Here is a 17,532-nt window from a genome sequence, read left to right on the forward strand (position 1 = left end):
CAGCTCAACTAACCACTCTTGGAGTCCAATTCTTCCCTCTGAAGATATTCTGAAATTAATCCTGTGACCTTGATCCTTAACGGTGGCTAAGCAATTTTCACTGCAGCTCAGGAACTGTGGGGAAAGGTGACTCTGACCCAGCTGTATGCGCTCCGGAACCTTGCCTGGAGGTAATGAAATTACCCTGTAGAGGGATAGTAGAATGCAGACAGATTGTGAGCTAAGTATGCAGACCCATAAATGCAGCACTTATTCCAAACATTATAGATACTCATGTAATGGGACAGCAGACTTGCACCAGCCATCAGCTTGAGTTGGCTATTATAGATTTTCTTAGTTTCAAAATTTTATCCCCATTAAACTTCCTAATTTATCAAAACAGGAAATAAGTTAGCCAGCTGGGCAACTGTCTTCATTTCTTGACAGTGCTGACAGGAAGCCATAAGCTTATTTCTGTGTACTTCTCCTTTATGCAGTCTCATTAAAAAGGAGATGTTGTGTCACCAGGTCTTGATTTAGAATATGATGCGTTGCCACATTGCTATGCTGAGACGTTCTCTCCCAGATGTTGCTTTAACTGGGTGTTTCCATTCCAATCCACTTGGTCTAAACCTCCCTTTCTTACTGCTCTTGATCTCAGCCTTAGATGCTCATATATGATAGGAAGTGTTGGGCTGACTATTCATGGCTAAATGTTTAATGTCCATGTGCAGTGGGCCTTGGGGCCTAGTAAAAGATTCAAGTACATGGTGCAAATAAGGGTGCTCTGCAGCAATCTGAAAAGTTATTTGTTTGGCAAGGATTATATGTTTGTTTGTATGTACTTCTGTATGACATCAGTGTTTATAACACAGAGCAGACAGTTGACTTTGTTGTCTGAAGAATGCAACCAGGTAGTAATAATCATGATGTAGAATAATTGTCTCCAAAGACATATGTAGGCTGTAGCATCCCTAACACCACCTATTTTTGTGTGTGTGTTTGGGTGTGTGTATGAATGCGCATGTGTGTGTGTATATAATTCAGTTATTTTAATTGCTTTCCCTTTTCTGTTGCATGTCACAATATTGAAACATCATATACGAAACTAGATTAAAAACGTTTTACAAATAAGTATCAATTTGACTCAGCACATCAGTCTATAATTTTCATTCTACTTTTATCTTATACACTTGGAATTTAAATTGTTTTACATTTGAAAGATGGTGACAAGCTAATTTATCTCAGTTACTCAGCATGTTGCATTTCCCCAAAACATAGATTACATTTAATTTCATAAGGATAAAGCTGGGAACAGATTTTGAAGCACTAAATTAGGTGTGCAGTTTATCAGTTTTGCTTCCATCTTTCACTGCCACCAATTTTATTTCCACAGCCAGAATATCTGATAATTCCACTGAGATGGCATAACTCCTGATAGCTTTCAAGGGTTGTTATTTTTTAATACGTGTGAGATTCAAAATGGGCTGGTAAACTAGCAGTAAAGAGATGCATGTTCGTTTTAAATCAAAATGCCTCATAGCTGTGGTTCACTTACTCTGAGATATGTGCTGTTCAGTTTAGAAAGAAATAGATTATTGGACCTTTTAGATGGTAAATACTGTAATACTTTGATGACATTTTTAGCTTTGTGAAATACACTACAAGTTCCCTGTACAAATTGGATCACATTTTCTACTTATGCTAGAAACTAGCAGATGATTCATTTACCGAGGAAAAATCTGATCTCGTATCAAAGCCTACTGCCATATACCAAATAGGCGATGTGACTTTATTGTACTCCTTAGAGTTGGGCAGGTATTTTTGTTGAAAAATGTTTGCCAGAAAATGCTGATTTGTCTAAACTGAAACTGTTCATGCCTAAACGTAAATTTTGCGTAATTTCCCAACTTGGAAAAGATTTTTTTTTTTTTTTAAGTTTTAAAATTATCAAAACATCTTGTTTTAGATGTTTTCAAAATGAAAAGTTTTGTTTTTTCAGTTTGAAAAAAACTTCCTATTTTGACATTTATCTTAATTTATACTAAGAAAAGTTTGAAAAGGTTGACATCAAAACTAAACAGTTTGAAATTATTGAAACAAAGTATTTCGATTGACTTGAATGAAATAATTTTTTGTGAGTTTGTTGGTTTGTGAAAAATTTAGAGATTTTGATTTTTTATCACAATTCAGGACAGGAGAATTTTTTTAAATCTTCAAAATTCCCAGGGGATGGGAAAACCGTTTCCAGCCCAGCCCTGTGCCTCTCTACTATTTTTCACAAAAGCCTCCAATTTTGCATGAAAAATATTCTCCTTTTTTAACTGGTAGGGACCTTAAAGAAAGGCAGAAATTTAAAAAGCAGAAATAACGTCAGACTCTAAATGAACAGCTAAGTTTCTGTTAAATATACGCTTTATTCCCAATTAGTTCAGCCTAGAGATTTCTGAGAATTTCTTCCACTCTCTCTCTCTCTCTCTCTCTCTTATTTTTTTAACAGAACGTCTCTGATTTTAGCCCCTTTGTTCCCAAAATTCAGTAGCAGGGGTGAGAAATAAGAATGCAATTTTACGTGTAAAATATCCCAGTGAGATTTAGTAAATCCATTTCTCTCAGCATGCAAATTCTCCTCTTTTTTGTTACACACCAAAAGAGGTACGTCACAGAGACAAATAACATGAGGCACAAGGTGTAGAAAAACCTTCACGTAGCAATTCATTAGCATGTTTTTTAAATTAAAAAAAGAAATCCAACAGTTTCCCAAAAGTGTGTGAGTAACTTACATTCTCCTTGGATAATTTACACAAGCAGAAATTGCTTTGGACACATCTTAACTCTATTCTCTGTCATGAAAGCAATAGAAGGTCAGGGATCAGTATTTTTCACTTGGCTAAACTATAGTAAGAGTTATCTTGGATTTGATCTCTGTAAGTTGTTGCGAGAGCATTCCATCCCTGATCCAGCAAAGCATTTGAACATGAGCTTTGTTGGATCATTGATTTCAACTGACCTGAACATTTTTTTTGTTTATTATTATTATTATTATTATTAATAATATTATGTTTTGAAAGTTAAGCATGTGTATCAGGGCCAGAGCTCAGCACCTTCCAGGATTAAGTCTCCCGAAACTTTACTGTTAGTATTTTATAACATGTATCTTGATTCCCCACAAAGCACAAAAACTTACCTTATATGGTCATAGAGTTCATTCTTTCATTAAGTAAGCCAGGCAAAATCTAATGAAGAATGTTGATGACATATGTCTTCAACCATTGCAGATCTGCATTGACTGCTGTTTCAACACACCCTTGGTGGGATCTCCATTCCTATTATATTAACTTGAATTGCATACTGATTCTCAGGCATGCTTATTTGCTTGATGATTTGTAAATGTCTTAATGCTTATTTTCAAGTTAATCAGTTCAAACCACACTGACAGCTCATCTATAAGAAGAAACTTATTGGGAATCAAAGCAAGGTCAGGGTGTAAGACTATAAGCAAACACACCACATGGTAGGAATCTTACCATCTTGTCTCAGGTTGGTGAGTGCCTGGCCGTTGCAGTCATGAGCCCCCATCTGTGAAGCTACTGCTCTGTGCAATCTGTCCCATATTTAAAAAATCTAAAACCACTACATTTTCCACAGATGGAGATTAGTTCTTTATAGAATGATCATTCTTGGGTCCCATGTTTAATAACTTTCCTTCTCTTCCTTTGTTTTCTGTTGGATCCTTGTTTTTTTTTTTTTATCTGTTTCGACATTCAGAGCATTGTATTTTCATTCATCTTTATGTTGTACCTGGCGGCAGGTGGGGTTGCACATCACAAATAACTATTATTATTTTATACCTTATGACATGTCTTTTCTAAGCCCTCAGTCTTTTCTCTTTACAACAATGCAATTTCTAAATACTCTGTTTTATCTGTGGTTGAGTCTTTATACAACTTAGTTTTCTTTTATGCTGCACAAACAGTTCTATTCTGAGTTGTTCTAACGAGCACGCAGTGGTGCTTTGCAAGTACTGGGCCAAGGTGACGAAAGAATGCAAGTCTGCAAAAGTACTTAGAGGTACAGTAATTAGAAACTCTCTGCATCCCTGTGAATAATTAGCATGTGCGTGGGTCTGAAATAGGAAGTATGACTTCCAGTGCACTTCCTATTTTTACAATAAATCATACTCACTGGAAATTACAAAACAGAGTTTATGGAGCTCCAGACTTTTTCTTTCTCAGAAATTATGGTTTGAAAACATTTCTGACCCTGCAGAGTTCTTTTTTTTTGTTTGTTTTAAGTCTTCCCTTGGTACGTTCCATTGTCTCAGGCCAGCATCCATGTGCTTGTAAAATTGCCCAAATGTTATCCCACTTTCTGGCATACTGTAGACCAAATTCATCCCAGCTAGTCACTCCACTGAATCCAGTGCTCTGTCCAGAAACTGTTTGCATAAATATGCATACAGAGCCTGATTCTTCTCTCATTTATGTTTCTGCAGATCAGGAAAGATCTAATGGAAGTTAATAGAGTTACACCAGCTGTAAGTGGGAGGAGACTCAGGCACTGTAGCTGTAAAGAAGTTAGTGGAATTGTTATTGTGTGAGATGAGAATCTGGTCTCTGTCTACATTTATGGAAAATGATTCTGGGCAGGACAGCTATAAAACAGTCACAGGAGGAGCAGGGTCAAATTCATAAATAAGGAGTCCGAGCCTGATTGTGGGATCCCTATTTGAAAATTTTGGCTGTCATCTGTGATGTTCTGCACTGCCTACCTCTGCTAAACTCCCATCTGCAGAGCAGAATGCTGGACTTGAGCTCCACTATGGCTGTATGGGCTCAATTTGCCCCTTAGACATTAACGGTGTATGAAAAGTCATTCATCAGTGAAAAGACACTTCTGCCCAGTAGTTTCTCTGGTAACAGACACACACAGAGGACATGTGACAGTGGAAAGTGAGAATCTCTCCTCCACTCACCTCAGTCTCTCTGCTGCCTTCTACATAGTTTGTCACTCTCTCTTCATGAACTTCTACATCCTTTGGCTTCCACGAGTCTTTGCTCCTCTGGTTCACCTCTCCTTTGCTGCCTCCTCTCTCTCCCCTATCCCATTGTTTTTATTGGGATGCCTCAGGTTCTGCACTTGGTGCCCTCTTCTCGTCCCTCTATATATTCTTCCTGGGATAACCCATCTGTTCGCCTTGCCTCAGCTCTCACCTGTATGCTGATGACGGCCAAAGTCAATCGCCACCTCTGAAGTGCCCCACTCCCTTCAATTTCATATCTCCAAATCCCTTTCTGCCTTTCATGCGGCATGGCTTGCTGCAGACCCTACTCAAATATCTCCCCTTCCCTCCTAACATTAATGTATAACACCATTCTCTTTGCTAGCACACCCTCAATGTCTCTCTCCCTCACCTCTCCTCCCCCCGCCCCACACACATTCAGGCTGTTGATAAATCTTATCAGTTCTTCCCTTAATCTATCCCTTCCTTTCCATCCAAAACGAAAGATGATCAGAAGAATGGAAAATAAAAAAGCAAAACAACAGCCCTGACTTGAGTGGCCTCGCTCCAGATTGAGAACTGGATGTGATCCATGCCTGTTTCTTCACAACTTTGGTTGATCTATATTTTATTTCCTTCAAGGCTAAAGACCCTGGTTTTCCACTAGTATCAATTACGCTGACGTAATTCTTTTGATGGCCCCAGAATTGCTCCAGACATACACTGGTATAAGTGAGAGGCAAATCAAGGATAAAATATTCTGAGTCATTTATTACCATACATTTTCCTACACTGAACTGGAGGGGCCTGTTACACTGAATCCATCTAAACCTTGTACAATATGCACTAAGCTATATCTGTTGACCTAACACAATATTTTGTGTCATTTACTATTACTATTATTGTTTGTATTGCAAGAGCACCCACACTGGTTTAGTTGCTCTGCAAAGCTATAGAAAGGGATAGTTCTTGTCCCAAAGAGCTTACATCCTAAAATGACAAAAAACAAAGGCTGGGAGGAAAGGAATTACAACATACAGTGCAAGCAAATTGGTCACTTCTTGTTCATTTCATGGATTTATTTATTTATTTTGCTTATTTAAAAAAACAGCCAGCTTTGAAATGATACCCCTTAAGGTTATTTTATATAGAAGGAGAAGAAAAGTAGCCCCCATGGCACTTCATGAATGCAGTGCAATGATACAGCTGAATGGATAATCATAAATGTAAACTCTTTTGGCACCACAGGTATTAAGGGTACCTGGTTACTATAGTAACCCAGGCAGTAACCTCATGAATAAATGGACAAAAAGGATTTCAGTGTATTTTGACAAACCTCTTTTAGGTCTTAGAGATAAGGTATGATTATCAGTGACTAAATTATCCCAGTTCTCTGGGATAATTTACTTCTGCATCAATTTCACAAATCATTAGAAGCCCATTGCTTCAGGTCTATAACAGCCACTGTTTCCACTTGAAGTCACTTGTAATATAGATACTGGGCCAGATTCACTGCTGGCATAAGTGGGTGCAATTCTACTGACTTCACTGGAAGTTGCACCCACTTATAACAGCTGCCAACTTGGCCTAATGTGTCTAAATCATCTTCAGAACAAAAAGTCAGACAAACGTATTCCTCTCTAAACTAAAGCTCAGCTATTTCTCTATTGTGATTGTTCAGTAAGTATGTATCTAAGCATCTCTCTTTCATCTGATCAAAATTAAATATTGAAAGGAAATACAGAATCTTTGGGGAAATGAGGCCTTTGTATCGTCAGTATTTGAATAAAAATGTCTAGCAATTGAATTGGTGGTACTTTAACAGAGATCATAGTAAATATGGTGTAAGCAATGCTTGGGAAAGGAATATAGTGTCTAGATTTCTGGTATTTTCAATAAGAGAAATATAGTATGTGAAATGCTGATCTTCTGGGGAGAAAAACAATAGCAACTACACTGGTTGTTTTGAGATGGTTTTAATACCTGTTCTCATTTCTTTGCCTTCAGTACACACTACGATGCTCATTGCCACGGTGAGTAAGGTGAGCAACATTTGCCCCATTGTTGGCAACAGACTCGAGACTGGCCAGAGGGTGTGCTAATAAATAAGAAACATTTGGCAACAGTATTAATAACCAGAATACCAAAATGAAAAAAAAAACATGCACAAAATAGGCCACAAACAAGTTTCTCATCTAAGGATCAATTTAGATCCTATTTAAATCAGTGGAAAGATTACCATTTACTTCACTGAGCATTGAACCTGGTCTCTAGAGTACAATGTAAAAACAAGTGATTACCAAATAATTACACATACATATAAGGAGCAGAAGGATGATCTTATTAAGGTGCTAGACTGGGACTCAGGAGATTTGCATTAATTCTTGTCTCTGCCACACACTTCCTGTGTGACTTTGGACAAGTCACTTAAGCCCCAGTCTAGTAAGCACTTAAGAAGGCGCTTTATGCAGTTGTTTTAAATGGGATGAGTCATGTGCTTAAAGTTAATCATATGCTTAAGGATTTTGCTTGATTGGGGCCTTAATCTCTCCAAACCTCAGTACTCCATCAGAAAATGGGAGTAATAACCCTTGCTGTTTCCCACCCTTTATTTGTCTTGTATATTTAGATTGTAAGATTTTTGGGACAGAGACTGTCTCTTTCTATTTCTATATACAACATCTAGCATCATGGAGTCCTGATCTCAGGTGGAGCCTTTAGGTGGTACTGTAATATAAAGAATAAATCATGGGTATGTGTAACTGTAACACTGTGGCAGCCACCTCTCACAAGCACCTCTTCTGTTTGAATGTATCTGCAGTCTTTAAACAGTCTTGGCCCTGGTGTCAGGCTATACTCTGAGGCTTCTTCCCTGGAGGCAATGGTTTTCACTGTCTCTGTGCCCTTCTGGCCCATGCTCTCCAGCTGGGCCACTACATAGTTCAGATCCCTTCTGGGGTTTAGCACTGTCCAACTGTAGGCCACTTACCCTGTGGCCTAAGGGGGGGATGACCCACCCCACCCACTACTCCGAATCCAACCAAGGGACTCTTTAAGTATAGCAGCCTCATGCTGCGTCCCTTTACTAATTGCTGCTATACATTTCCCTGGCCACTTCCCTGTAGCCTGTTTTAGTTGAGTCCTGGCAGCCAGCCAGAAGCTATTCCCTTACTCTCCCGGTCCCCGCCAGCAACTGCTTCCTTCCCCTGTGCCCAGCCACTGGGGGAAGTGGCTACATTCTAAGGAAGGGAGACACACCCGACCAGAAAGGGCGCTCACTAGAGATGGGTGCCACACCGTTACAATATCATTGCTTCCTATTGGATGGAAACGTAATTGCTCAATGAGGAAAAGAGATGCTCTGAAGATTGGATTAACTCAAGTGAAAAAGGCAGATGAGGCTGTTCTGAGTTATGTCTCCAAGTTGCCATGGTGTGCAGCTTAGTGAAAACTGGGAAGTCACAGATCTGTTACAGTATCAAGCTGTACATTATGCCTATGTCAGTAAGAAATTAAACAGATATTTTTGTCTCATCTAGTTTTGCTTTCTCCTACCAGAAAAGGAAGCTCCACATTTAAAAATATTTGTTGTTAAACCACATTAGAAAAGTTTAAAGTTGCTAATTAAAATTAATGGAATAATTCATCATAGAACCATGGAGAGCTATTTTGAGACAAGGGACTTAATTAATGAGACTCAGCATGAATAAAGGAAACAGTGCTTTTCCTATCAAATATCTGTGTTGGGGGGACCATGTTTATTGCAAAGCAAAGAAATGACACAATGTAGCATGCATCTTGAATGGAGGTACACATTCCAGTGGACCAGAGCAAATGTGACATGTGCCTAATCTTCTTTGAATGAAATTTGTAATTATTTTCTTGTCTGAGTCTGTGCAACTCTACAGAAGGTAATAGTGTTGCATGGATTTATCTGAGAGCAAAATCTAGCTGTCTCTATTAATGTTTTTTTAAATAGACTGGTAGATTTTAGGGCCAGAAGGTGCCATTATACTGATCCAGTCTGACCTCCTGCATAATACAGGCCATAGAATTTTACCAGTTGAGTCCTGTATTGAGCCCAATAACGTGGTGTAGAAGTAGGACAGCTCTTTTAGAAAGACATCTCATTGTCATTTAAACACTCAGCTTGATAGAAAATTTACCACATCTTTCGGTAATCTGTTCCAGTGGTCAATTACCATCACTAATAAAAGTGTGTATCTTATTTCCACTTTGAGCTTTTCTGACTTCACCTTCCAATCACTGGATCTTGTTATGCTTTTGTTTTCTAGATTAAAGTGCCTTCTAGTTGTCTGTGTACCTCTAAAGAGTTTAAAATAAAACATTTGGGTCCAAATTCTGTTCTGAGTTATACCCATGTAACGCCATTAAGTTCAATGTAGATAAGAGAAGGATTTTGGCCTTTGCTGGTGGTTGTTCAAGATATTGTAAAAAGATAGACAGGTAAAGAATTATAAACTGGTGTTTTAAGGGACATAGTCTATATGTTTAGACCCAAAAATGTACTTTCCTTTCCAGTAAGGAAAATCCCCTGGCAGCAGCAATATACTGACAGGAAAGCTTTTCTAGCTACAGTTGTCTTAGAGGTGAGCACCTAACAAAAATAATTCCCACTGATTTCTGAGGGACGTTTGCTTGAGTATGGATTTTCAGATTTAACCACGAACATTTGTTAAAATAAGGTAATACTTTATAAGCAAACATTTCATGATTACTCAGTGCTTCTATAGTTGGTTTGCTCAGGAACAAAAAAAAAAAAAAAAAGGTTTTAAAAACCACATCTGCAAGGAGAATGCATTTGTGTGTAACAGGTTGACAGCGTTACCCTTACTAGTAACATTTGGATTTGGATTGTGGAAGGACACTATTAGCTAAAATACTTCACAGAACATTTAATTTGCAAATTAGGCCTATTACACTGCAGGAAAACAACAAGGTAAACTGAATTCTTGATGAACAAGTTATGTTTAATGAAGCATGTGTGAGCTTGCATAAGTGAAATAGGGATCTTAGAAACAGGGATTGCTAAGTGCTTACCATATCTGTAGAAGCACTGTTTAAATAACAGAACTGATTTTTGTAACAATACGTTGTAATGATGGTTAAGAGTACCCTTAACCTAAGAGAATGATGTGAAGCTCAACAATTCAGCAGAGTCCAGCAATTAGACAATTCTAATGTAGTTAAAAAACAGAGGCTGTGTCTATACTACCAGTTTTGTTTTATGCAATTTATGCTGGCATAAAGCTGCCGCAGTTCGTATATTGCTTGTGCGCATGCATACTTGGCTTCCTGCGTTGTCATGAGGAGTGCATGTGTCAATGCTCAATGCGGTGCGCCCTGGGAAGGTACCCCGGAGTTCAACCTGCCATAATCCAGTGCACCGTCTTTTGGAGTTGCACAGGGGGACTGGGAAGAAGGGATCAACTTCCCAGTGTGCAACTGCCTCCATCCCATGATGTCATCTATATCCCACAATTTTCATGCCTTTTTAAAAAAAATCCCACAACCTGCACAGCCCTCCAAACTGTCCGTCATCTCTGACAGAAGAATGGTGCCTGCACAGCTCTGCACTATTGTCATGAGCACTGCAAACACAGAATGCATGAGCCACCGGTATTTGCAGAGCTGTAAGAAAAAACGAATGAACAGGGACCATTGATTTCTTGGAGGACACATTGCTGTGAGACATTGCGATAACCAATTCAAGAAGGAGCTGCAGATGGTAGAGTGCCACTTCTGGGCCTGCGAAATGAGCACTGACTAGTGGGATGTGCAAGGCCACATTCCTGGATCTGTGTGCTGAGCTCGCCCCAGCTATCCAATGCAGGGACAACAACATGAGAACTGCACTGACAGTGGAGAAGCGAGTGGCAATTGCACTGTGGAAAGCTGCAATACTAGATTGCTACTGGTTAGTGGGAAATCATTTGGGAGTTGGAATATCCACTGCAGAGGCCATTGTCATGCAAGTGTTATTAATCGTCTCGTGCTATGCTGGACTGTGACTCTCAGCAATATGCAGGACATAATGGATGGATGTACAGCAGTGGGGTTCCTGGATTGCAGTGGGGCATTATATAGTTATCACTGACTGACGTGAGAAAGTGTCCTGCCACAGAGGAAGACATAAGACTGCCATTCCTAGAAACCTTTGGGAGAGGATTGCAGAGTACCTCCATGGAAGTTTCACTGAGATCTTTTAGGAGGATTCAAGGACATCCCTGTGCACATAAACAAACTGCCTATCTTACAGGGGAATGAAAAGCAGATAACAACTCTGCCTCTCTTAGTTGTACTGCTATCTCTTCTAGTACGAGTAAATTAATGAAAAGTTGACAATTTTGTCCTGTTAAGTTGGGGGCACCATCAGCACGTCATTGTAATGGGCAAAACAATTAAGCACTCACCCGAGGATTTTTTCCTTGCACCAGGCTCAACTATGTTCAATTGCCAGGACTGACTGGACTGTGTGGAGTCTCAAACAGGCTCTGGCTTGTGACATAACAGGACCCTGGTCATAAGTCTCCCATCCTCTTTGTCCTCATTGTTCATGCCAGGGGGCTGTGACTTGAGCTTCTCAGAGGTATCCATGATGTTGTACAGGGCAGTGGTAAAGTCTCCGCCAAGTATGGCATACTATTCTTTGTAAAAGCAAATGGTCCACATCTTGGCAACAAATCAACTGTTGGCCTGCCTGGCCTTCTGGTATGCTGGCTGTAGTTCCTTTGCTTTCACACAGCACTGCTGCTGATCCCTGTTGTACCCCTTCCCCTCTATCCTCTATGCAATCTGCTCATAGATGTCCACATTTCTACAGCTGTGCCTGCACAGCCTCCTCTCCTCACAGGCCCAGGAGATCCAATATCTCCTGTCTACTCCAAGCTGGAATGCTTCTGGAACATGTAGTTGGCATGGTCAGCTGGACAATTTCAAACCACAATATAGAGATGCTAGGTGTGTTTGCCAATCAGAAAAAGACATTTAAAAAATTCACTGGGCATCTTCCGGTGACATCTTCCGGTGTCTATGACCCCTGGGCAGTGGAGTTTACAATTGTGACCAGAGAGGTCAGTGTTGAGCTTTGTGAGACAACTGCTGGAGGACAGTTAGGGTCAACATACGTAATGCAGCATCCACACTCGTGCTGCGTTGACCTCAGTACATCAACCATGGCTCAATGTTGCTCAGGGAGGCGATGTTACTGTGTCACTGTAATGGGGCACTTACATCAGTGGGAGACAAATTTAAGTGCAGACACATACACAAGTAGGTTGACGCAAGGCAGTTTACATTGACCTGACTTTGCATAGGTAGACTAGGCCACAGATTAAAGGGTTAGGATTAGGGCTAGTTATCCTGATAGTTGAATTACTAGGCATTAGATGATCCAGAGAAAATAAAACATCTAATAGCCATAAACAGGGATAATATCAATATGCTGAAGTCAATGTAGTTACTTTGGAGCTACTACTGGGTAGATGAAATTAAAATTGGCACCAGTAAGTCAAATTTTGCCCCTATTTAAACTATGAAATGTCACTGACTTTAGTAATTTGGTCTAGTATCCGTAGAATTGAGACAGATTAAGGGAAGTGTGACTGCAATGTTTAAAATATTAAAATAGATAGAATGAATTATCTGAATACAAATTCATCTGCAAGAAAAGAAACACCCGTATGAGCACTACAGGGGGAAAAATTAACAGAAAAAGACCTATATCTTCTTACAGGTAAATATCTACAACACTGGAAATATGAATCCACACAGGGTTTTGGGGTTTATTTTTGAGAAAAAGATTTCTCATTGGCTGAGAATAAGAAATTGTATAATGGTCCAACAACTCAAATGCCCAAGAGAAGGGGTGCTTGGATTAAAATATTAGTAAGTCTGGGGAAAAACTAGAAAAGAATTCTGACATCCGAGTTTAATTGAAAATTGCCTGATTTCTAGCTCTGTCTGGTTCCGAAGCTCTTCATGGCCAGTTTCATCAGGACACATTCTCATTGGCTGAGAGCATAACACTGTTGTAAGATGTCTGTAGAAGCAGTGGCCTTATACAAATTAACCATTTGATGGATGTTATACACAAGAAGAGGCTTATGGGCTACCGTTGAGGAACAGCAGACTTAGGTACAGAACAGGACCAAAAACAGAGCACAGGTTTTCCTGATGTGATATTTTTTTAACCCACTTAACATCTGAGAAGTCCTGGTCCCTTCTTGTATTTTCAAATTTGCCTCCTTCTCAGTTCTATGGATGGTCAGGTCAGAAAAATTCTGGGAGAGGGGGCCAAAGCTGTGTCAGCATACAGAATGTTATATGTGATACTATATCCTGGAGAGGAAAGGTGGGTGAGGTAATATCTTTTATTACCAGGAGACCTGAAGAAGAGCTCTGTGTAAGCTCAAAAGCTTGTCTCTCTCCCCAACAGAAGTTGGTCCAAATGAGATATTATCTCACCCACCTTATCTCTCTAATAGCCTGGGACCAACACGGCTACAACAACACTGCATATGTATTATATCCTGCAACGTCAGGTGGTGAAGGGCCAAAAGTGGAAGACATAATGGAGCATATAGACCTATGAAAAGTCAGACGAGGCAAATCAATGTCTGGGAGGGCAACTGCCCCACCTTATTTCATAACAAATGATGCCCCTGGTGTAATTTGGGACCATTACAGGGAAATTCTTACAGAGTACCTTAACTTGTCATTCCGGTACTTGTTAAGGTTTAGAATTTTGGAATGGTTATCATTTTGTGTATGATTGACTGTGAGAATTTGGGTCTATATTAGCTATGCTTTTTGTGTGGGAACCAAATGCATTTTCTTTCCCTCCCTTCCTTTGCATATGGATAGAGGTGGAATATAATGAATGGAAAGTGAAGCTATTGCAGCCTGTACCCTGTTGTACACAATATAGACATATATTTATAGCTAAAGCTCAAGGTGCACTGCAGATTGTTCTAATTTTAATAATCCCAGGAAAAATTCTGAGCAGTGCCGAACTTCTGCACCCTTCCAAAGAATCCAAAACTCGATGGCTAATGACATGAATACTGCACCACTGAAATGCAGCCACTCTTGGACAAGGGACAGCCATCACAGCATATTGTACAGTTGGGGAGGGGAGGCAGAGAAGGTTTGGACAAGGATACTGGGGTAAGTTGCATCTCTTCTGCGAAGTGCCCTAAGATCTTTTATGTCCTGATTGCACAAGCAGGAGCGCAGTTTTTAAGGTCGTCTTCAGCTTAATGACACATTATCTCTCCTTATTCATTTTGATTCTCCAGATGCTTCCTCGTGGATGCTCTGTCAGATCATCTCTCAGTAAAACTTCGTACTGCACACTCCAGACACGGATTTTCTGTTATTACAGGTTCTTTTTGCATTGGACACTTAGGTGAGAAGCCACCTCATAGTGTTGTGTCCTCAGTAGCAGTAGAAATGTCATAAATTGGAATAATGAAGTGGGGATAGCCAGCTAACTGCACTGCATCTCTGAACACACATCGGCTAATCCCTGCACCCTGAAAACACACACCTATGAGCTCTCAAGGTGAGTGTGGCACCGTACACAATATGCTCACTAATGTAACAAGTGTAGTTACACAGTGACCTAGCAGTGTTTTTAAAGGTCTAAAGAAGAAGAAAAACATTGCCATTGCGTATAAAAATGGTCCCTCTACGACATATAAAACCATATGCCTGCCCACACCCATAAGATGTTTTACCCAAGTCCAAGGGGAGCCTTGTGCCCCAGAGAAAACACGCTACACCACTAACCAGTAGATGTCTCTCTTACACTCACCTTCTATTACAGATGTCAGGGATGAGACATTTCAGGAGGGAGCTCGTGTCACAGCTGGACATAATACATCTACTTTTATTCAGCTGAAGCATGTGAGCAGCAGACGTTCGGTAAAAGGTGAATTTTAAAGCCATTCTCTCTTTTTTTTTAATTACCCCAAAATGTTATGAGTCTCCGAACAAAGGTTCAATGCTAGTTCTCAGCGTGGATCTACAAATGGGCTGCAGGCTTATATATGCCATGCAACTCAACGCAGAAACCAGGCTGCTAAATACACCGCATATCTCCTATGATGTGAGCAGCTCGATACTCGGGATCTCAGCTGTGTCATGACAGACCGGGGGTGGGGTGCTAGCTAGAGCGTGTGCCGTAGCAAAAGGCAAGCGGCCTGCTAACCGTGTCCTAACAAAACATCCTGCAGCGCGAGCACCTGGGCTATTGTGACGTTCTGCCCGACGTCCGGAGCGCGCCTTCGGGGCTTTCAAGCGACCTGTCAAACCATCGTGTCATCACCCTTCGAAGATTGGCTCGGCACCTTCCGCGCGCATGGCCAGAAATACCACGCGCGTGTGTTCGGCTGCGGCTGCGGCTGCCCTGTCGCCTCCTGCGTTCGCAGCGGGCTGAGCTTCCGCGCAGGCTAAGGCGGCAGCTCGAGGCTGGAGCTCAGCCCGGCTTGGCGCTGGGGAGGGGGAGAGGGGGGTTCAGCAGAGATGCGCCGGCTTGCGGGGGCGGGGCCGAGGGAGGGACCAGAGGCCGGGGCGCTGCTGCTGTCGCTGCTGCTGCTGCACTGGCGGGGGGGGGCTCAGCGTCCCGCTCGCGGGTGCAATAGGACAGCTCAGCGCGGCTCGCAGAGGAACCGCTGGAGAGCCCGGGAGTGCAAGTGAGCAGGCTTCCAGCAGCTGGAGGGTGCCCCTTGCTGGCTGGGGACCGGCCCGTCCCCCGGCTGCTGGAGACGGAACGCACCTCGCTGACACCCCAAACAGATGTGAGCAAGCCTGGAAAACTACAGCCCCGCTCGCAATCAACAGTGTCCTCCTCCTCATCTCCCCCGCAGATCCACAGAGGGTGAAATATGTGGCAGCCGGCAACGGAGAGACTACAGGTAAGAGAGGCGGGCGGGGGGAGACACTGAGCCTCTGCTGGCGTTTCTTTAAAGGAAAAGGATCATGTGATTGTGTAAGAGAATCTGTGGGGTGCGTTGATAAACCCTTGTTTGGAATACGTTCCCCGCCACCCCCCAGGGCCGTGCCTAGATCACGCTGACAACTTTCATCTGGTCTCTCTGTGTACAGCACTTTCTGCCCAACGATTTCACCTCGCATTCCACTGACAGAATTTACAGGTCCGGGGCTGGGCTTCTTGAATCCAGATGTTTTTTTGCTGCCTTTTACAAAGACCGACCAGATGATTTGCAAATCATTGGGCTTGCATTTATCATGTTATCTCTCTCAATTTATGCTCATCTTGAAAATAGGATTTTTTTTTTTTGTCTTTCTGGTTATTGCAACCCTTTCCTTTTCTTTTTTTTCTTTCTTTATAAACTTTTCCCCTGGAAAGAAAGAAAGAAAACAGTATAAACTAGTCAGGTATTCGGCTAGCCAATTCATTGACTCCTACATACAAACAAGAAAACGTTTGTTTAATGGGATTTGGATGGCGGGTGCAGGAGAGTATTTAGGGTTGAGCAATACTGAAAGTTGGAGGAGTCTAGTTATTTGCAGGAGTCATCAGTGACACGTATTGAGGTCTCAAAGGGCTTAGGGTTGTCCTTAAGGCAGGGTTTTGCTCCATGCTTTTTGCTCTGAAATGTTCTCCAGATGGTTAGCCAGACAGATTGCCAGATGAATTTACACAATCCCACAGACAAACTTTTTGGCATGCCTAAAGCAGCATTAAATCTCATAGTAAATTTTGAAGAACTGTTTAAGTGGCAAAATAAAACAACCTTTAGGGGAGAATGAATTTGAAGGCACAGGGCAAAAAGAAACTATACTGAAAGGAGAAAATAAACAGCATTACTGAGGCATGCAAAATAATGATTTAACTCTAAGCTCAGGGATCAATAAGTGAATGTATAACCCTCATGAAAAGTAGAAGATAAAGTTCACAAACTGAATTTATTTTTTCAGTGAGGAATGAACTGTTTAGAGATTATCAGTATCTTGTATACTGAAGATTCCAGCTAGATCACTGAAACCTTAGCTTCAAGGGAGATTATAATTGGAGAGAAACACATTTACATTTTTATTGCAAATAATCAAACCTCCAATAAGGATCTCTCTTCTGGAATGCTAAAGTGATATTAATAAATGTTCTGAAAGGTCTTATTTGAGTACAGTTCCACATTCATAACAGCACCTAATCGAGTGCAATGTAAGTTTATTTTAACTTTCACGTATCTGTAAAGCGTGTGTGTGTGTGTGTGTGTGTGTGTGAGAGAGAGAGAGAGAGAGAGAGAGAGAGAGAGAGAGGGCTATTGATGCCCTTTCACTTTGAAGGTAGTGTCCTGGTAGTAGTCAAAGTTCCTTGGTGTGCTTTCTTTGTGGCTTAGGGCTCTTGCTCTTCTGAATGTGTTTGATTTTTTTTTTTTAATCTATTTAAGTTATTCATGCACAGCATGTTTTACTTAGGGAAGTGTGTGAGTTCCAAAGCCCATGACACTTGGCAACTGAACTATTTTGGCATATATTCTGTTCTGTGATATTTCCATATT

General features: G+C 41.0%; 1 protein-coding gene across 2 annotated transcripts in view; it reads left to right on the forward strand.

Moving 5' to 3' along the window:
- The first annotated feature begins 15,598 nt into the window (after positions 1-15,598).
- Positions 15,599-17,532, forward strand: part of PID1 (phosphotyrosine interaction domain containing 1) — a 138,665-nt gene continuing 136,731 nt past the window's right edge. The window contains exon 1 of one of the 2 annotated variants that reach the window (XM_067559257.1): positions 15,599-15,921. In XM_067559257.1, coding sequence (XP_067415358.1) covers positions 15,892-15,921 — 30 coding nt within the window. In that variant the 5' untranslated portion in view covers positions 15,599-15,891. The remainder of the gene's footprint in view (positions 15,922-17,532) is intronic. The other variant, XM_067559044.1, reaches the window with a different exon arrangement.

Source organism: Emydura macquarii, unplaced genomic scaffold (assembly GCF_026122565.2).
Source record: "Emydura macquarii macquarii isolate MOO-44397 ecotype Brisbane River unplaced genomic scaffold, CSIRO-AGI_Emac_v2 contig_18, whole genome shotgun sequence".
Lineage (NCBI taxonomy): Eukaryota > Metazoa > Chordata > Testudines > Chelidae > Emydura > Emydura macquarii.